Raw genomic sequence first — 20,158 nt, forward strand, 5'->3', positions numbered from 1 at the left:
TTTTGAATGCCATTGACTTAACTTTGAATTCCTTAACATTTGAATTTCACACAACTAAAATGGACTACTGCCCACTGAGAAGAAAAAATATCCCAGCATTGCTGCCATATTTGCGTGTAGGATGGCTGTACTGCTAATTGATGTCTTTGTAAATAAAGGTTCGTCATGAGGCAGTAATGCGACGGACTCTGGAGCGTTGCCAGGGAACCCGACAGAAACCCAACCGCTGGTCCTGGGGTGGGGCACTGCAAACAAACTCTCCCAGCACACCCACCGGTAATTTTGAATGTCACTGCACCCTAACACAGTCACAATAGTTTATTGATATGGATTCTATGGCTGTCTCCTAGTAATTGTATTCCATTTTCTTCCTTTTTTATATGGCACAAATCTGACATCTATCATAAATGTATATGCATGAAAAAAACACATTGAATTCTATATCATTAGAGATCTTTAGGTCACATTGGAGTGTTAATATAAATCTGATGTTAATCAGAAATTTGTCTGTGGAACAGTCACTTTTATTCCACTGCTAGATGGTTTACCATTTGACTTCTTCTGATTCATCTTGTGTCATTTTGTTTGCTTCAGAGTATGAGGTTTTGTTATTCCAACTCTCATACATGCATGTGGCTCGTTTTCAAGTATTGCAGCAATGATATATGCAGATATCGCATATGACCGTCCACATTTATGCTTTAGGCAATTTTTCCTGTTGTCAGATTGTGTCCCATGTTGGATTATCAATATAAATATTCCTTTATTCTTAGTGTCATCCTTGTGTAAACATGCCTGATAATCACATGCTTCTGTCTGTCAGTATTTTCTCTGCTGTTTTCATTTGAATTCCACATATCTGCTGCTCTCTGTTGTTACTGCTGACTCACAGCCTACTCTGCCTCTCTCTGTCCATCTTTCCTTTTCTCTCATTCATTTACTCAAACTCAACCACTGTGACTCTGTCTCTCTCTCTCTTTTTCTCTCTCTTAACCTGGTAACCTGGCTCTCAACCTCCCTGTACCCCCCCTCTGCTCTTTGTTTCTCGACTATTGTGCTTCCCCCTCCTGGTCCAGGTTTTGTTGAGTCGGCTTTCCTCTATCCACTCGACCTTGCTGGACTGGAGCACATGCAGAGTGCTTTCAGTCTCTACCGCAGATATGGAATGACCTCCCAATGTGAATATTATAGTACTGCGTCATTTAGCCAGCTAGCATTAGCATGCTGGCTGTAGACCCGTTACTGCCATTAACTATAACTGTTTAGGACACAGATATTAGTGTAGATGTTGGCCCCATGGCTACTTTTTTTTTGCACGTAGCAGTCTAGTTTGTGTTTTTTACTTGTGCCTCAGGGAACAGGGTCATTTTCCTTCAAACCTTTAATTTACTTTAGATTATGTGAATCCTTTTGTTTACTAATTCACTATAATTTTCCCTAGTTTTAAATACCTAACCTGACTGGACATAAACTGTTGGGCTGTAGTCCTTCAATTGGTTGCTTCCAGAGTTCTCAAATTTATATTACATTACAGTCATTTGGCAGACGCTTTTATCCAAAGCGACTTGCAAAAAGTGCAATTGAGAATTTAGATTTAAGTAGATATAAGTAGCATATTCATTGGAGATGTACTTCAGAATATATCAATCTAATTTGGCTGTTTTCTTTAGGGGATTTATTATTGCATATGCATTTTTTCACCTTTTAAGACTCCAAACCCTGTGTTGCTTTGGGGACATTTGTTGTGAAAACTGTTCACATGGGACAAGAATTACCTGAGGAAATTAAAGATCTGAGGGTCCTCTTTATTCTCAACCCAGTGTGAACCCTCTACGCATTTAAAAAGTATACATTTCATCACAAGTGATCTAACTTACATTATAAAAGTAGTGTGCAGATTTATTTCCCTGAGCAATTACTCCCTGTCTGTTGCTGACCTGGAGGTTCAATTGCTTTTAACAGTTTTTGTGGGATAGGAATCAATAGCTGCTTTCTCAAATCTTAGAAAATGTGCTTCATCCCTTCTAATTGTTAGAGCATTATTTAGATTTATCTCTGCCTTTTTGTCTGACTACAGCCCTACAAAACTTGTAGATTAATCCCAGAGAGAAACCTTTGACTCTCTTTTTTTGGTCTTTCATGTTCCGACTTTTCTATCTGTACCTTAAAATTTCTTTGTTTTTAGATGCTGACAGGCGGTCAGTGTCCACGATGAATTTATCAAAACATGCAGACCCTGTCATCACCAAGCGCCTATCCTCTTCCTCTGCTACACTCCTACATTCACCTGACCGAGGTGATGAAAATAACATTTCTAATATTGTTTACAATGTATTTCTTCTGATGCAGTCTGTGTGGTTTTGTCTTTGTTTTAAGCTAGATTCTTGAATTTATACAGGAATTGTTTTCCCTTGCTGTCTAAATGAACACAGTTTCATGTAGTCAATATCATCAAGGTAATAGTATGGAAAAAGATAAACAGCAATGTGCTAACACATAGAGTAAAGAATGTTTGCAACAGATTTAAATAGTACAAGATGTAAGTATTTTATCATGACTTTTGCAAGAGAGTTATGTCCAAAGAAAAACACATTTTTTGGAATACATATTGCTGTGTTTGACATGAAATCTCCTTAGAAACTTCTGACTTTACTACAGAGTTGTAACAATTGAGGATGCATGTTTTGATGTTCATATGTTGCTGACAGGCATACAGATGAGAACTGTCTCCTCCCCTGCCATAAACAAAGCTCAATCCAAATCCCACCTTCACCAGGGAAAGACCACCCACCAAAAAAACACAGGTGTTTTCTGGGAACATTTTGCAGTTTAATCGCTTTTTATTATAGGCAACACACAATGAAGTGGACTAAAAGATCATGAGCTGGAAACTGTCGAGAGCTTGAGCATAATTGTAATTTTCCTTAGAAGTGTCTCTAAATATTAGGAAATCATTGATTGAGAGTGTTTTCTGATTATTATTGTAAAATATTCTACATCTTTATGGCTCTTGAATTAATCTGTAGACATCATACAATGTTTAGTTGGACTTAGTGTTTAAAAATGTATTTATCAAATCAAATTTTTACAAAATTTCAGTCCAGAAAGTGTTGTATACATTTGAAAACAACACCCCTTTCCCTTTGTTTGACCCCTTTCCCCCCTAATCCTCCAGAATATAATCTTTTGTTTTTAAAGGAAACACTGGTTTTATCCTGGTTGGAAAAAAAATCAATCGTTACTTCACTGCTAGATTGTGTGTGTGTGTGTGCGTGTGCGCGTGCGTGCGTGCATGCTTGACTGTAACTGCAGCATACCAAGTATTTAACAAACATGACATACGTCCTTTAACTGTTACATAGAAAATTGTATCTAAAAAAAAAAATCACAAAATGAATGAAAGTTTGAAATTTCTCTGTATAGTTTCCAGTTCGTTTGTGTCTTTGTGTCTGCTCCCCTGGGCTTGTTATTGATCCAAGCTGGCAATGCTGCATGTTATATCTGATCAGTTTCGTTTGTCTTTCTCAATTAGTGAATCAGAATTTGCCATCATTACTTGTTGATTTGTATTACACAATCTGTTTGGCAATACTCAAGCTGGGCACAAAGAACCACTTGGCTGTTCCGTGTAAGCTTTCAGTGCATTTATAATTTATTGTAATTTTTTTGCGATAGTATAAAACACCCTTTTCTCCTTTAGGATTTTTATCTGTATATTTTATTGCATGTGTTTGCCCGTCACTCAAGGCTGTTTGCTTGGTCTCCCAATGAAAATGCATGCTGGTGCAGGTGCAGCTTGGAAGCCATGTGCCTGGTCATCACTTACCCTCAAAGTTTCACTTTAGAGAGAGGGTTTATTCATATATAATATGTTATGACTGAGGCAATCAAGGATTTTTGTTATTACTAAACTGTATGTGTGTGTTGGTGTGTGGGTGTGTGTGTTTAGGCCTGCGTCGTCTTCCCCTGACACCATGGGAAACTAATGTGGTGAACCGCCTGCAGCAACCGACACACTCCTATCTAGCCCGTAGCCGCAGTGCCATGAGTCTGTCTGGAGAACACATAGGTAACAAGAACAGTCTCTTCTTCTTTTGATCAGCAACTGAATGAGGCAGAGGCTGGATATGATTACTCGCTGCTTCTCTGAATAAAATACCTTGTTACTAGAAGTATTTTACCGTTTTTATATGTGTCTCTTGACCAGAACAGTTTGGCTGTTAATCAGATTTGGCTTAAAGCATTACACTGTCTGAAACTTCCTTCACCAGCCTGTATCAGGCACTCAAAGCTCAAACACACACTAATCTAAACAAGTAAGTTGTTCAGGATGAAATTCCCCTCCGATAAAACGCCTAGTTTCCTTGTCTGGTTATCACAGCTACAGCCTTCATTCTTAATATTTCTGTTTATGTTTTAGTGTGTTTTGAAATGAAGGAACCTGTTGAATTCTTATCCTTTTTACGGTATTCTATTGATGCAAAGCAAATCAGCCCCAATTTCTGCTTGTTTTCTTCCCTTGTAGATTCTTGTATATCTCCGCTCTGTTTTTTTTTTTCTTGCCACAACTTCTTCTCATATGATGTGTGCAAAGAAGAGACTATTTTTTTTCCTTCTCTTTGTCTGCACTCAGCTACAAATATTACTCTTACTCTTTGTATGAAAGAGCAGGCTTCGCAAGACTTATTTTCTACTTGTGCTTTTCCTCTGTGTAGTTTTAGTTTGAACATGTCTACTTAATTCTAGGTGACCTTTGATTGGTTAGAAATGTTTCTACCATATAGAATTAAGCAATCTAGCTGAGAGAGAAATTGTGTTCTTTAGAAACAAAATACAAAGCAAGCAAGGTGTTTGAATATTATATTCTATCATGGACTTCGTCGCCAAAAAATGTTGTCTTCTTTTCTCTCCACTTAAAAATCAGCTTTGCTAAATACTTAGTAATAATTAACAGTGCCTGAGTAATGATCTTCCAGTAATTAACTCTAATCCTTTTCCTTTTTCCTTGTTTCATTCTTACATTTTCTTTTAATTCCTCCCACTTTCCTTTTCCGACTTTCCTCACAATGCTACCGCTTCTATTCCTGAATGTATCCAACATACATCTCATTCCCTCCTCCCATTCTTTTTCTTTGGCTCTGTGCTCCCACTAATACAATCCTTTTAAAATCATTTTACCCCGATCTTTACCTCCTCCAAATCCCCCGCAATGTACAATACCTTAGCCATGCCTGTGTGTCCTCGCTCAGTGTCCTGCCATCCCATGGGCACCATGTCATTCAAAGCCCTGCAGGTCCAGCCACTACCTCACTGCCGCAGCCATGACCGAAGCTTAGGCAGAGAAACAGCCTCCTCTTCATCCACCACTGTCCGGAGGAGAACCACTGGAACAGCAAAGGTTTGTTATATCATCACATCACTGCTATCTTGAGCAGTAAGCAAGACAACATAGAAGATACACATTAACACATTGTATGTATTCAGATGATGCAAGGAAAGAAAAGTAATTTCACTTTTACAAATATAAGTCTGAAAAGATCTATGTAAGTCCCCATTATCTGTCCATTATTTTTAATGCTGTATTCTTTTATGACAATTTTTTTATGTACAGACCTAGACATTGCTTAACATGAGTATATAACGCCAGCTGTCCAAGTGAACACTACAGGAAATTATCTGGTTTATGTGATCTTATAAATGAGTATAGACTGAATCAGGTACACACTTTGTAGTTAGATATAAAGCATCCTATGTGGGAGAAAAACCCCTCCCTTCAGACGTCTTTGTAATGAAGGTAATGAATCCTGACTCACTTTTCAGGGAACCATATGATTGACACCTTTACAAAATTCTCAACTTTAGGCACTTGGAGTTGATGCATACAAAAGTGATGTGCTCAATAAATATAATGGCTGCTGTGCCTTTTCTGAAGTCGGAAAACAGGCCGTGGCAACTGTGATGGTACAAGCCCTTCTGTCAAAATGAGAAATATTCATAATAACGCCATACTGCGTGTTGGTCTGTCTGCTGTCATGAAGGCATCTTCAATGTAAATCCCATGATCCTATCTAGTACAAAAATTTTAGCTATTTTAACTTCCCCTTTTCTGACACCTACCCTCACCTCAAGTGTTAAATGGGTATGACTGCAATTTTGTTGCTGTAGTATGAACAATAAGATGTGATGGTGTGAAACATAATTAAGTGGCTTGTGACAATGACAGTGTAGGGTATAATAAGTCAATTTTCTTTCAGTTGACTAATGTCCTTAGTCTTGAGAAAATACTTGTGTAGCGAGGATGATAAAGATTTTCCATGTTGATGACACAGCTCAGTGTTGCTTCTGATGCAGGGTTAGGTTGTCTGAGTCTAATCTTGTTACTTCTGAGCTGTCAGTGGGGCACCTGGACCTTGGCACTGTCTGTGCCACTTGAATAAGATATTTATGCCTGGTCACAGTTTGTGGCGGGGTTCAGTTAAAGTTTACTGGCTTATTTTAGAAAGCATTGCTCTCTGTCAGCACTGACCATAATTATACTTTTGTCTTCTTCCACTTCTGTTCTCCTGGGCAAACAGCAGCAGAACCGTGACTTTGTCAGGAAGTCTTGGAGCAACCTCTCTCTCCCTTTGACACCCATCTTTACCTTACCTCCGAACAAACATTCTGCCTCTGCAGGCAAAAGGAACAGCAAAGTAATCGCTCCCTCTCCTGGCAGGTACGAGAATTGTGATGGAAATGTGATGTGGTCAAATGGAAACTGAGGATAATTTAAATTTGAAGGTATTATAGAGGCGCTAGAGACAAAATGTCCACTTCCTGGTTAAGAAAGTAATTTCGTAGTAATATATAAAGCGGCATCTGATGCAGATGTTGCAATACCAAAATCATTCAAGGTTCTAATTTTAGAGATACATATTAAATGGGTTCTACCTCGCTGGTATGTTCCTGATTTCCCTTTTTCTTTTTTCTGAACAAAGGCCTCCACAGAAGACAACAGCTCGACCCCCGACCCCCAAGCTCCTAAAGTCTCCCGGGACAGATGACCCTGGAAATCTTAGGCCTGCCAAGATCTCACCCGAAACACACAGCCCAGAGACACCAGTCTTGTCTCAAGCGGAAGAGGAAGAGCAGTTGCTCAATCCCACTCAGCCCAGCTGTCTGAAACATGGCCAAAGCAAAACCAGCAGTGATGCAACATCAGCACCAGCTGCAGCCAGTGGTCAGTCACAGTCCACTAGACTAGACAACATTTCAGATTGTCAGAAACATTGTCGGCATCTTTCACACTGATACATAACCCTGAGACTTTCTTGTGCTTTTGCTCGATTCCACCTTTACACTGGAGATAAGATTGTTCAATCTTTGGCAGATTTTTTCATAATGTCAATTTCGATGCATCATAGAGAGTGTAAGCAGTCCTCCAGCCCACAAGCCTTCAGCTGGCACAACCAATCCCGAAGAGGCAAGCCGCATTTTATCTGAGAACCGCCGCCTGGCCCGTGAGCAGAGAGAGCGGGAGGAAGAGGAGCGCAAGCAGCAGGAGGAGCAGGCAAGGTAAGCTGTGCTAGAAATGACAGTACATATGTAACTTAGGGATCCATCCCTCCTTTGCCTGGGGCTTATCCTGCGCTCAGGTTCACGGTATCCCAGCGGTCATCGGGCAAGAGCCGGGGTACGCCAGTCAGTCGCAGGGAGGACCACGTGTTCAGACAAACAATTATTCACTGACTCTTTCATTCGGAGCAATTTTTTCAATTTTCTTCCAATTAACGTGCTGCATGTTTATGGACTGTGGGAGGAAACCGGAGAACCCAGAGGAAAACCAACACAGACACGGGGAGAACATGTAAACTCCACACAGAAAAGTCCCCTTGTCCCCCTGTGAAGCTGAAATGCTGACCACTGCGCCGCCGTGCTGCCCTCCACTTAGGGATATTGTATGTAAATTGTCCCTCACTGCACTACAGACTAGCCAAGGAGGAGATGGCTCGACGCAAGGCAGAGGAGCGAGCAAGGAGAGAGGAGGAGGCCCAGCGTCAGGCAGAAGAGAGGAGAATGAAGGAAGAAGAGGCAAGAAAGATAGAGGAAGAGAGATTGCAGAAAGAGAGAGAGGAGGCAGAGAGAATCCAAAAACAGGTTGGAAATCACGAGGCCATGAAATCGTCCAAGACATCTTCAGAGATCCCGAAGTAAAACTCTGTCCCTGTTGCTCAGAAAGAGGAGGAAGAGTCTCGACAGAAGGAGGAAGCAGACCGACTGAGGCAGGAGCGGGAGAAGCACTTTCAGAAAGAGGAGGCTGAACGCCTAGAAAGAAAGAAGGTGACACATTTTTGACCTTTAGTGTAACATTGAATACATTTTCTTGTTGAATAGCTTTCACCAGCTTTTTTTTTTTTCTTGAACCATTAAGCGCCTGGAGGAGATTATGAAGAGAACCAGACGTTCAGACACGGCAGAGAAGGTATTAAGAAAAGAGAACATTTGACACATGTCTATATAAATGCAGTATGTTTTTATTTTTAACAGCTCTTTGTTTTCACGATCCTTTTCTAGAAAGTTGAGCCCACCAGGAACAGGGACCACCCAGGTAACTCTCTTTATATTTGGAACCCTGTTAATACATTAATGATAAAACTGATGTACATACCTGTGATTTCCCTGATAGGCTACAAATTGAAAGGGTTATTATGGTGTTATCATGACAGCCGTGTCATCGTCTCTGCTGGCTGCTCGGATTCTGTGTCTGATGTGCTGTTTTGTTGTTTTCTCCTGGCGTCATTAGCAGCTGCGTCCCCGGGCCCATCTGCTGAGACCGAATCACCGACTCGCCATAGCAATGGCAACAGTCGCCAAGCCGACTTTGACCCAAATGCCAGCACCACCGCACAGAGCCATTCTGATCAGAGGTAGATTGAGTTTTGAATAGGGGATATTAGATTACATAATATTATTTTTAAACCATTATATTTTGAGACCATGCTGATTTGTTTCATGGTCCCTGCTGTGTCTCTTCTTTTCTCAGGGAGAATGGCGATTTTGAGGAGGTGATCGTGTTGCCGTCACATTTAACTTTGCCTCGTGAAGGAGAAGAGGAGCAACAGCGGCCGGAGCAGGAGGAAAGAGTTCCTGTTATTGCATTTAGAGAGAATGGACTCCTAAAGCCTCTGAGTGGCATTGGAGACATATCAGCCCAGCAGGGACCAGGTCAGAAAACATCTTCTCTCTACTTTTCTTCCTTTATTTTTGCTCTCTGGTGATACTCTCTATGACCAAGAATACATACAATGTGTTTTTTTTTTTTTTTATTATTATTATTCACATTTTTATGCTTAATATTGAAACCCATAATACAGCAGCACACAGAGCTACACAAATAGTTTGTTTTAAAACATTCTAAAGCTTTAATTACAGCAACCAGATGATAATTTTTTAGATTGACTCTTTCCAAATACGTAATTTTGATTGCCTGCCAAAGGGTTCAATTCTCTATAAAATCAGATAAAATGATTTCTAAAGAAGACAGGAAGAGCATGTCTGCATTTTGCAAAATTTACAATATTGAAAGTGTTTTTTTAACTATGTGGTATTTTTTTTTTTCTTGTCAATACTCGAGTGTCCATCACGTTAAAATAACATCTGCTATTTTCACACACTTTCACTTTTTGAACACACACCACCTTTCTCTTTCCTCTTACTATGCCTATTATCACCGCATTAACTGCTGAAATGGCCATTGGACTTTATGTAAATGTATGTTTGTAATCAAAGGCTGATGGAAAAGAATGGTTAATAACCAGACCAGGTGTAAATAAGATTGCTCAGATGATTCAGCTCATTACAGTATTAAACTCAACAGTGTTAACAGATGAAAGCTATTTCTACAACAGGTTTCCTCTGCCCTAATTTAGCATATTTTAATGGACTGCACAAAACAAATTCAGGGTAAAAGCTCAAAAATTGTATTGAAAGGTACAAAAGCTTAATGCTAAATCATAATGTTGTCTCTTGACCACAACAAATAGACAGAACTGTTTCTATCATTATATATCAGACTTCAAATGAAAATAAGATACAAATGAGTCGCAAAAAACCTGAGGGAAGCTCTAATTGGTCTCTTTTGGAGGCCCATAAAAAATTGATTATATGGATTGTGGTCATTCTTCTTCGGTTTTACAGATACATTGAAGTCTCCCTCAGAAATAATAGTCGTTTGTTTATATCCTTGAAAATTAGATGTTGCCTGATGCTCGGCCAGGACGTGAGATATTTCACACACAGGAGATCCAAGAGGAAGGATAGAGGGGTGGAGAAACACGCGGCCGAAGGTAATCAAAGGACGGATTCAAGTACGATGGAGGTGACCTTCCAGAGGATGACTTTCCCTCCTTCCAATGACCCCAGCTGACTAACAAGCACTACGGCCATTTTCCAAAGATGGTACTTCCAAAGATCTCTTTAAAGCATCTTCAGAGGGAACTTAGGTTTCCCTCAAAAACCTGAGGGGGGCAGACTGTCTTGCTGTAAGACCATGATTACACATGGCTTACAGTGTCTGTTTGCTGCCTTCAAACAACCTGATTGAGATAAATGTTCCAGGATCACTGGGCCACCATTAAAGATCTACTCTATCTCATCACTGGTTGTGTGTATATTCATATGAATGATAAATTAACATTAATGTTAACGGAGATCAATTGTAAGCTCTTTAATTATGATACTTGAAGAGATGTTTTTTTTTTTCTTTTCTGTAGAAATTGACCAAATCGGCAATGTGATGTCATTATTGGATCTTGCACAAACTTAGAAATACAAGGTTTTGACCTTAACCTTGTAATTCTAATGTCTCAATGTTTTCTAAAAATGTTACAGAATGAAGGGCAAAAAAGAAGGATAGTTATATGTTGACAACAGGTGTTGGAAAGTTATACATTATATATTTTTGCTGTATCTATAGTGTTAAAAGCTAGAGGTTATTATTGGATTGAGCCTTCAGCTTGGAGTTGAAGTTGATTGATGGCAAAATGAAAATACACTTTTCAGAATATTGAGAAATATGTAAATTACAGATTTTTTTGTTTAGATATATTTAATTAATGTATATAATTAAAGGTGACTAAATGATTTTTCTTTTTTAATGTCTTTATTCTGTCACCCATTACTGTTCAACTATGAAAAAAAAATGCTTTGACTTAAGATCCTGTTTTCCCTTTTGACTCAATAAGTTTAAGTTGTCAAAGCTGCATCCTGTCACTGAGCCAATGATCATTGTATTGGGAGGATCCACCTATTGCTGGTATACCTCATGTTGAAAATCTCATCTCAGTCAAAGAAACATAAAACTGATTAAAACTTTAACTACTAAACATCTGTTGCTGGAAGTTTTGATTTGATCTTCTTGATGAGAAATTTAAGTATGTATGCTGCTAAATGTGATGCTCCTTTGCCTTACTGCATGACTTGCAAAACGAGATAATGCAGGACTTGGCTATACAACTGGAAATTCATATGTGCTCCCACTCTGAGCACTGACATTCTGGCCATTTTTTAACTTGATGGCATCCTTTTCCTGATTTATTTTCATGCAGGAACATCATTGATTAAATGCAGTCAGCTTTATGTCTAAAAATAACCAATCACAGGAAACTCCTGATTTTTTCTTTCCGCTGTTTTCTGCACCATTAGTGCTTCTATCTGGGATTTGCTTCTGCGTCATCTTCACTTCCTTTCCTAATTCTCATCTTTGCAGTATCACCATAATGGAAACCTGGTTTAGAAATCTCATCTTTTATCTTCTAGTGATACACAGCATCTGGTTTTCAAACTTTGCAACTTGGCAAACACTATGCTTTTCAGAAGAATTCCTACCTGTACAGTTCAGTCGAAATGAGTACCTTATGAATTACAAATGAAACAGTATATTTTACATAAAATGACAGCAGGCTTGAAAAATGCAAAGATCCTTTAAAGAGGAAAAGTGCTATGTAAGGAGTTCTTTGAAATAGTGTAAAACTGAAATCTTTGTACAACTAAATGTATTTGGTGAGTAAATAAATGTTTGACTTGGCTCCCTATTCAACTGTGTCTTGCAATTACTGCATTGTGGCGAAACTTTAATGATGGAGAGAGACACACCAAAACTGAAATATGGAATAGTTGTAAGCGTTGAGGACAATATAAAATTTTTTCCAGCAGAAAATACAGCAATCAAAAAATGCCGAACATGAAGAGATGGCCTGGAAAGAAACAAATGTAAAGAAAATATTTACATTTCAAGTGAACACTGGACAGAGGACAATTACAAGAGAAATCATTTTCCCGTAGTCTGTGGCTTCCCATTCATCAGGAAAGAGAAAGCCTAAATTCCAATATCAGAAGACATTTTCATGAGGCCACAATCACCTAAATCAAAAATTGATGCCAAGCCGATGAAGTAACAGCCAATGAGGTCCACTCCAGTAAAACACACACACACCACGAGGAAAGAGTTCCACTTTCACCAATAGAAGGTCTTGGTAAGGAAACTGGCTGCAGTATTAAGCCAGCTCCCATTTGTGTCTTCCTTGGCTGCACTGCGAGAAATAGCACGGCTGGACTCCTTTTCTGGGCTCTCCTCTTCTGGGAGGTAGTCTGGCAGAGCTGAGGTCTGTTGTACCTGTATTCCAGATGGGTTCAGAGGGATGAAAACCTGTGGACAGAAGTAGAAATACAGTTTGGATTCAGCACTATTCTCAGCTGACTGACCAAAACAACGATGCCACAAGTCATTTGAATTTCAAAAGGAGTTCTGGTAGCCCACTTCTCACCTCCTCTCCTGCCTCATTTTTCAATACCTGCTGCGCAGATAACACATTGGTGGATGCGATGGCTGAGGCCAGGCTCTGTGAGGGGAGAGACATAGGAGAAGTATATAACTGGATTTAGATTCCTATTCAAAACATTTGAAAAATTGAACAAAGGAAAGGTTTAGGGTGTTCACCTCAGTGGATAGATCTGAACGAACACGAACAGTGCATCTCTTGGAGGCCATCTGAAAAGTAAAGCTGATCACTCCTTTGACCTTCAGAAGAGCCTCCTCGCACAGGCCTCGCTGATTCTTGATAAAAGAGAAACTGCATTTATTACCTCACTACTAAAAAAAAACCAAAACAGTGGTGTATCGGCCAACAGTCCTACTCACAGCATTGTCCAATCCTTGTATATGCAGAGTGATAAACTTTGCTTTCCTGTTGGAGGAGTTAATGAAGAACTGCGATTTCCTTCTCCTTTCCCTCTCAGATGTGTTGTGGACAGGATTAGCGGGCACATTTAGAAGGCCATACACCTCCTGGGCTAAGGCTGTTATATCAACGGACAGGCCCACTCTGTTTGAATAAATATTATTTGATTAATTTAGTGCAAATCATCAGATTGTACGTGACAGTAATTAATGATGAAAACAGAAAAAGACAAATGATTCATGTAATAAATGAGGCAGAATGTTTCAAGTTGAGAAAATAGCATTTTAAAATCACTTGGCAAAGTGATTTTGCCACTTAAAATCACTAAGAGAACAAAAAGACCATGACTTCAGACCAAAATAAATGAAAGAAAATGAAAAAATCTCACCTTCCCATGACTTTTTTCAAGCTCAGGATCAACCCAAGTTCCTTCTTCATAGTGGGAATGTTGGGAGACCACTCAGCTAAGTAGCGCAGGGTCTGGCGATAGATATATTATGATAGACATCTTCAATCAACATCTCGGCGTCAAGTGTTTTCCCAGAGTTTTGCAGAGTTACTCCATGTTTTCACTTCAGTATTTTTAAATAAATGTTTTTTGTTTTTTTTTTAAACTTGAATGCCTTTAGTGTGTTAAAACTTATGAAGTGGGATAAAACACATTCAAAGAGGCCAAAGTGCCGCCCCTGTTATCTAGAGCAGTCAACAATTTGTTGCCCTCTTTGTTCTAATTGTTTTGCCTTATTGAACGACATCGGTCATTTATTTTGCAACAAAATGTGTATGACCTGATTATGATACACAGATAGTCAGAAAAAGAAAGTTTGCTTTTTGCAATTTGTTCCTTAGAACAACACGTTTAAGTAGCACACTTTATGTTGCAACAGGTGTTGAAGATGCCCACGGACCTGAATACAAACCCAAGGAGGAAAAGATAAAGAAACGATTCATTTACATCTACAACGTGATAATGTCAAAATTGAATAACTTGGTTAGTGATATAATATTGTGTTAAGTCTACTGAATAGATTAGACTAAACTAATTGTAGAGCTAAAACATCTTAAACGACAAACCATTGCATTACTTGACGTGATAACAAATAGAGCTGTAGCTTATTATCTTGTGTCAAAGTTTGCACCAGTCAGGCCTTAACAAACCTGCAGCGTGGCGAGCACCACCTCTGGGGTCTGGTTGTCCAGGAAGAGAACCAGGCCGGGCAGGCAGCCCTGGTCCTGCACGATCGCCTCTCTATTTTGCGGTTCAGAAGCGAGATCCCGCAACTGACTCACCACCGATAGTGCGTCCATCATCTTTAACTTTACCAGACCTGAAAAGTAAATTAGGCAGTTAGTTCGTCGATTCAGTGTCAGTAGTTATTTGTAGATCGGACATTACTCGGTTGCATTTATGCTGTGTCACAACAAACCCGACACGCGGAAGAAGTTTGGCACGGAATATGACTGGCACGGAATATGCCGAAAAAAAATTAACAAAATGCTTTCATTTTGTTTATTTTCATCGTTTATAAACAAAATGTGTTGATAATGCATAAAATTAAGAAAAGGGCAGTTTAATAGTACGATAATTATGGTTATTTCGGTTTTTGTTGTCTTACCGCGGAGAAGGAAGTTCGTGGACGCAAATACAAATTTAGTGTCACACAGTTTCAAGACACACGATTGGTTCGTTCCCTTCCACCGGCTCTGCCCTAACGCTTAATTCTATCGGCTGCTGTGCCCTCGACCAATCAGCGATCACTTTACTGAAGCTGTTTGATTTGACTTTGGGGTTTGCTGTTGAATGAACGCGTGAGCAAGGAAGCTGAGTTTACATTTACCTCTTCTTTTGAGTCAGTTTTAGTCATTTTTTAATCGAAAAGACGATGTTGCGCTGATCTAACTGTTAGTGCACGTTTCGACAAGTAGAGTCCACGGTAAGTGCTCGTATTTTCTGCATCCTTCTTGTTTGTCCGCACGTCGGATTACATGAAGGTTTTAAAGACAGACGCAGTGCGGTGCAGTTGCAGCACCGTCACCTCTGTCATCACAAACTCATGTTTCGGGAATAAAATAAAATGGATATTATATTCCCCCATTTGGAAAAGTCACAGGAGAATCTTAATATTGCCTAAATAACTGGATTAAACTACATTTGTTGTTATTGATAGATGAGTTAAATGTTTATTTGCCACGTGCACAGTTATACACAGTGCAGTGTATAGTAGTTATAATGCAAATTAGAAAGGAAAAGACCCTTCATTTCATGTTTCTATGCTTTTCAGTTGTAATGTCTGTGACTGAGTGCAATATGTTTGTTGGTCTCCAGCGGTTCAATTGCAGATATCAGCAGTTTCACCAGAAAGTCCTCCGATGTCTCTGCTGGAGGATGTTCAGTTTGTGCTGCGTATGGTGTTTGATTATTTTGGAGTGCCTCCAGAGATGGTGAGTGCAGAAATATTTATGCCCATATTCAGATTTCCTTATGTTATTGTGGGGCTTAATGGGTAAATATCCAGTGTTTTCTCGCCTGCAGCTGATTCCGGTGTGGGACAGCCAACTCTGCGGCCAGTATCGGAGCATTGTGCGAATGATTGGGACAAATCTGCCCCTGACACCTCCACCACGCATCCACATTCAGGTTTTATCTTAGGAGGGCCCTACTTGCTCTAATGTGAAACAAAATATTTTCTCTCAGGTTTGCAGCATTGAAAATGTGTTCAATTATGACAATTCTGATCCGTCTTATCATCTGTCTGCTTAAGTCGACCTTGATATCTACTTACACTTAATAAAACATGTTATTACAGACCTGATCCAAATGTAATTTGCATTTATGTTGTCACTGGTGGATTACAGTTTTTTTTTTTAGTGATGATCACTGATAACATGAATCACTGTCCTGAATGTTTCTTCACCTCATGTCTTACGGCCTGTCCTCAGATCCCGCTGCTCATCTATCGTCCCCATGATCATTTAGACATTACTATGGATGCACGTGCCGTTCCATCATTTGCGGATGTTGCGTGGGTTTTTGAGGATGAAGGCGAGAGCTTTGCCAAGACCAGGTGAGAAAGCATGTACTTAGTCCCAGAATTTGATTCAGCACAATTTGAGGCATGGCATGATTTCAATACCCACAGCTTCTTCAGAGACTGCGTGTTTTGGGAAAAACCTCATTGCTGTTTTTTCCTATTGAGGCTCTTTTTTTACTACTATTTAATTTTTGGTGCATAAGATATATGCTAATTAGCAGGTGATGTCATAATTGCCCAAAACCTTTCCTTTTAATTTTTTTTAATGTTTTTTTTTTTTTTTTTTTTTTTTTTTAGTAACTCCTTGCTAAATCTGGCCTGATATCCTCCATGTGATTTTGAGAATAGTCATGTGACTTATTGTTCAAAAGCACAATGAGCAAATTAAATGAAAATGAATCCTCGTCATGCAATACACCAGTCAGATCATGTTCAAGATGTTATTTTTCACCTCAATGACTAACCAGGATTTTGCAGGAATTAAATTGATTAAAAATCAAACTAATTCGAATGATTACTCGTACATACATTGTCTTTTTCGTAGTAACAAATTCAGCCAGAAATGGTTGTGCTATATAAATACTGATGGATTGTTTCCATAATAGGAACCATATACCTCCAAAGAAGCTCAGACGTGTGAATAGGGATGTGATAAGACACCCAGGACAGACTCTGAGTAGAGCCAGTAAAGGAGGCGGTGGGTCTTTAGGACAGAATGCTGAACCAGAAGCCATGAAGAAGATCACGGCGCTGGAAAGAGAGCTGATGAAACTACGAACTCAGATCGCAATGATTGTTACTGAAGCTCCTATCTCAGGTACAGGGTTTTCAATGAAATGCATCTTTTTTTTTTTTTTTTTTTTTTTTGAAGTCAAACTTTTTAAAACTTCTCAACATCTTCTAGGTCTGACAGAGTGCCAGAGTACCCCAGGACCTCCATTGATGTCTCCTAATCTGACACCAGGTCGAACCTCCACACCTCGTTGTGAGGCTCCTCCACCTCCACCTCCACCACCACCACCACCACTATGTCTTCTTACACCGCCCAATAAGAACTCTGTATTGGAGTTGATTCAACAGCGCAGGAGTAAGGCAAAAGATCCTGTCAAGGGTCAGCTCAGACCCAAAACCTCAGGCTCTGGTCAGGGTTCAGGTACTAAAAGCATCCCTTCCATGCTGGAAGTCCTCAAGGACTTGAATCAAGTTAAGCTACGCACAGTTGAGAGGTAGGCATTGCAATGATGTATTTTTCTCAGTTTTACTGGCGTATCTACTTTTAAGTTCAGATACTAAGTCAATATTATGAATATTTAAATACTTGTACAGCAGAATATGTGTACATTCACTGGCATTCTCCTGTCAGAGAACTTTTCTCTGTGCATTTTGTTTATATTTCTGCTATACTTTTGATATATCTTGTCACAATAGTTTCTTTCACTTTCTTTCTAGATCCCCAGGGGGCACACCAGTCAGGAGGAGACGGAGTAAAGGGGGGACAGCTTTGCTTAATGACCCGGCAGCTCTTATAGCTCAAGCTCTAAAGCAAAAGTTTTTACAGTGTCACCATAACACGTCTTCTGATAAAGAGAATTCGCTTGAATTGTCACCGTTCGGCAGTCCAGAAACACCCAAGGTTTGTTTTCAGGGACACAAGACATTCATTTATAGTGTGTGCATCTCTGATTCAGTAATTTCTTAGTTTTTACTGGGGAAAACTCCCCAAAAGTTAAAAGTAGTCACCTCTACAGATGCCGTTTGCAGCATCCTCTTTGAACCACTTCTTTATGTTACCAGGTTTAAGTGAAAAAAAAAAAAATCAAAAAATCAAAAATTTGATGTTTTCCAAAGTATCCACTACTCTATGCTTATGTTATAGGTGATGTTTTAGTTTTATATTCCAGCAATGTTTAAAATCCACCACTCTTCCAAGAAACCTCTGGCCTTTTCCTTTTCATTGTTTATGGTCTTCTATCAAAATAGATGTAATAGTTGACAGTTTATCACAGGTATTTCATCATTGCAGTGATTTATGTTTACATTGACATTAACACACATGAAAATATATTCTGAAAAAGCACCTAATAATTTTGTCAAAGGAACTAGTTTTTATTTTAAACTGTTACAGCATTAGCGGGGATGCAGCCTTCATCAGCGGTTAATTCTTTTCAAGATCACCACTGATATTACTTCCATAATTAACATATCTTTTCTAAGTTAACAAAATATCTTTTCTTCATTGTGGACTTGACAGTGCCCCCTTTTTTTGTTAAAAAAGAAAACCTGAAGGATTAAAGGAGGATGCTATCTGCAGGGTAAATAATCTGTTATTATTGTTTCAGATTTCTCTGCACACCAGACGGAGCCAGGGACGCCTCCCCCGGTAACATCCATCGCAGCTTAAGTTATTGGTTGGCTTTTGCTTCTCTGTTGTTGCTTGACTGTACTCTTACCCCTTTTCCATTTTTTTCCTCACTAAAAGATTTGTTTTGGGTTTTTTTTGTGTTTGTTGGGAGGTCTGAATGTACTTTATATGGTCATTTGGTCGAGATTGCTGTAAATACGTTTCTTTATGTTTTTGAAGTGTCAGTAACTGCTGTTTTTTTTGCGCAGAGCTTGTTTTCCAAAAGTAAATAATGTGATATTTTCCTAAGGCAGGTATGCACTCAAGCTAAGTGAGCATAAAAGCAGGAAAGGGCTTTTCTAATTTCCTTTCAGTGAATTTAAAGAATTGATTTTACTGCCTGACAAGAACAATTCTTAAAAGTTACAATCTGTACACTCACTTTTTAATGCTAAATGAGAATATTGTTTATATACAGTTGAAATGGGGGAATTGATATAATATTAATATGATTGCAGACTTGGCTTATGTTTTGCATTGTTTCATTTTACAAGAATGTCTTTAGCCTATTACTGTAACATCCCTGCCTTAATCTAACCTCTTTAACGTCATTGTGATGCCTTGATTCTTACCTCAACTCAGTCGAAAGAGAAATGGCTTTGAGATTCACATATTTCTATGCAACTGCTGCTTATTTTTATTAAAATGTTCGAATGCACTGATCTTTTTTTTTTTTTGTCTTGTGTATTGTGCCCAAAAATTATGGTCACATTTAAAGTCCATTCCATGTCAATATTCCAAACATTAAATACTGAATTCCATGAAATCTAAGTCATAAATAGTACAGTATATCTATTTGCTTATATCCCTTTGAATAAGCTGCAAAAATGGAAACGAGAGAAAACGAAATCAAATTGAATTAGGAAAAATAACAAAAAAAAAAATCACATTGCATTTAAAAAAAAAGGGAAAGTATGATGAGACTTTATAATTTCTCTTATCTTTGGCACTGAACCTTAAAATTCAACATGTATTTCTGTTATTCAACCCAATATCTTTACGCTATTATAAGAACATCCGTTCCGATCCAGTAGGGGGCAGGTCCGCCTTCTTAATGCGTCAGTTCTCAGCTCTCACTTGCCACTTGTACGCCAAGGTAGTAATAAACTGGTGAGCGCCTTTAATACAAACACAAAATATTTTGTAAAAATAAAGAAGAAAATATACATAACAAAAAGGCAAAGGTGTTTTTTTTTTGTTTTTAATGTTGCGCTATTGTATTTCGTATGTAAATAAAAAATAAAATGAAAAAGGGAAAAGCCATTTAATGGAGGAATTTACATCAACTATCCTGAAATAGTAATCCAGATCATTCGGATGTACTTAATGCTTACATTTTTATTCATTGTTGTTTTTTCTGCATGCAACGGTGTTAACACGTGGTTCATTAACGTATTTAATTTTAGGGGTTGATAGGTCGAAATACTAGGTCAAGTTTTCTCCCATTTTATTGGGATGACACTTGCATGTATCTGCGTGAAGGGAGTTACATGACCGGACTCTGGGCG

General features: G+C 38.8%; 3 protein-coding genes across 16 annotated transcripts in view; 2 read left to right on the forward strand and 1 right to left on the reverse strand.

Annotated features, from left to right (window-relative positions):
* The window catches only part of map7b (microtubule-associated protein 7b), a 28,854-nt gene extending 16,782 nt beyond the window's left edge, over positions 1-12,072 (forward strand). For 3 of the 13 annotated variants that reach the window (XM_086167489.1, XM_086167481.1, XM_086167491.1), the window contains exons 5-20: positions 159-276; positions 1,077-1,178; positions 2,186-2,296; positions 2,709-2,804; positions 3,950-4,069; positions 5,226-5,398; positions 6,576-6,715; positions 6,978-7,219; positions 7,404-7,554; positions 7,968-8,136; positions 8,215-8,319; positions 8,411-8,461; positions 8,554-8,587; positions 8,783-8,906; positions 9,023-9,204; positions 10,234-12,072. In XM_086167489.1, coding sequence (XP_086023615.1) covers positions 159-276; positions 1,077-1,178; positions 2,186-2,296; positions 2,709-2,804; positions 3,950-4,069; positions 5,226-5,398; positions 6,576-6,715; positions 6,978-7,219; positions 7,404-7,554; positions 7,968-8,136; positions 8,215-8,319; positions 8,411-8,461; positions 8,554-8,587; positions 8,783-8,906; positions 9,023-9,204; positions 10,234-10,244 — 1,929 coding nt within the window. In that variant the 3' untranslated portion in view covers positions 10,245-12,072. The remainder of the gene's footprint in view (positions 1-158; positions 277-1,076; positions 1,179-2,185; positions 2,297-2,708; positions 2,805-3,949; positions 4,070-5,225; positions 5,399-6,575; positions 6,716-6,977; positions 7,220-7,403; positions 7,555-7,967; positions 8,137-8,214; positions 8,320-8,410; positions 8,462-8,553; positions 8,588-8,782; positions 8,907-9,022; positions 9,205-10,233) is intronic. The other 10 variants (XM_086167483.1, XM_086167482.1, XM_086167486.1 and 7 more) reach the window with 10 other exon arrangements.
* Positions 12,073-12,138: 66 nt separating this feature from the next.
* Positions 12,139-14,918, reverse strand: armc1l (armadillo repeat containing 1, like). The gene is made up of 7 exons (XM_086167497.1): positions 14,834-14,918; positions 14,376-14,545; positions 13,606-13,697; positions 13,178-13,361; positions 12,977-13,093; positions 12,804-12,878; positions 12,139-12,685 (listed from the first exon to the last, which is right to left on the reverse strand). The coding sequence occupies exons 2-7, from the start codon at positions 14,526-14,528 to the stop codon at positions 12,494-12,496; spliced, it is 813 nt and encodes a 270-aa protein (XP_086023623.1). The 5' UTR covers positions 14,529-14,545; positions 14,834-14,918; the 3' UTR covers positions 12,139-12,493.
* Positions 14,919-15,023: 105 nt separating this feature from the next.
* mtfr2 (mitochondrial fission regulator 2) lies at positions 15,024-19,275 on the forward strand. Of its 2 annotated transcripts, XM_086167496.1 has the most exons (8): positions 15,024-15,151; positions 15,544-15,659; positions 15,751-15,855; positions 16,158-16,282; positions 16,855-17,066; positions 17,154-17,475; positions 17,699-17,882; positions 18,589-19,275. In XM_086167496.1, exons 2-8 carry the CDS (start codon positions 15,588-15,590, stop codon positions 18,631-18,633), a joined length of 1,065 nt encoding a protein of 354 aa, XP_086023622.1. In that variant the 5' UTR covers positions 15,024-15,151; positions 15,544-15,587; the 3' UTR covers positions 18,634-19,275. The 2 variants fall into 2 exon arrangements, with proteins under 2 accessions (XP_086023622.1, XP_086023621.1); XM_086167495.1 differs by having other exon boundaries at positions 16,855-17,475.
* The last annotated feature ends 883 nt before the right edge of the window (positions 19,276-20,158 follow it).

This window comes from Fistularia commersonii, chromosome 20, assembly GCF_037954325.1.
Source record: "Fistularia commersonii isolate RoL2024-O1a breed Wild chromosome 20, RoL_Fcom_v1.0, whole genome shotgun sequence".
Classification (NCBI taxonomy): Eukaryota; Metazoa; Chordata; class Actinopteri; order Syngnathiformes; family Fistulariidae; genus Fistularia; species Fistularia commersonii.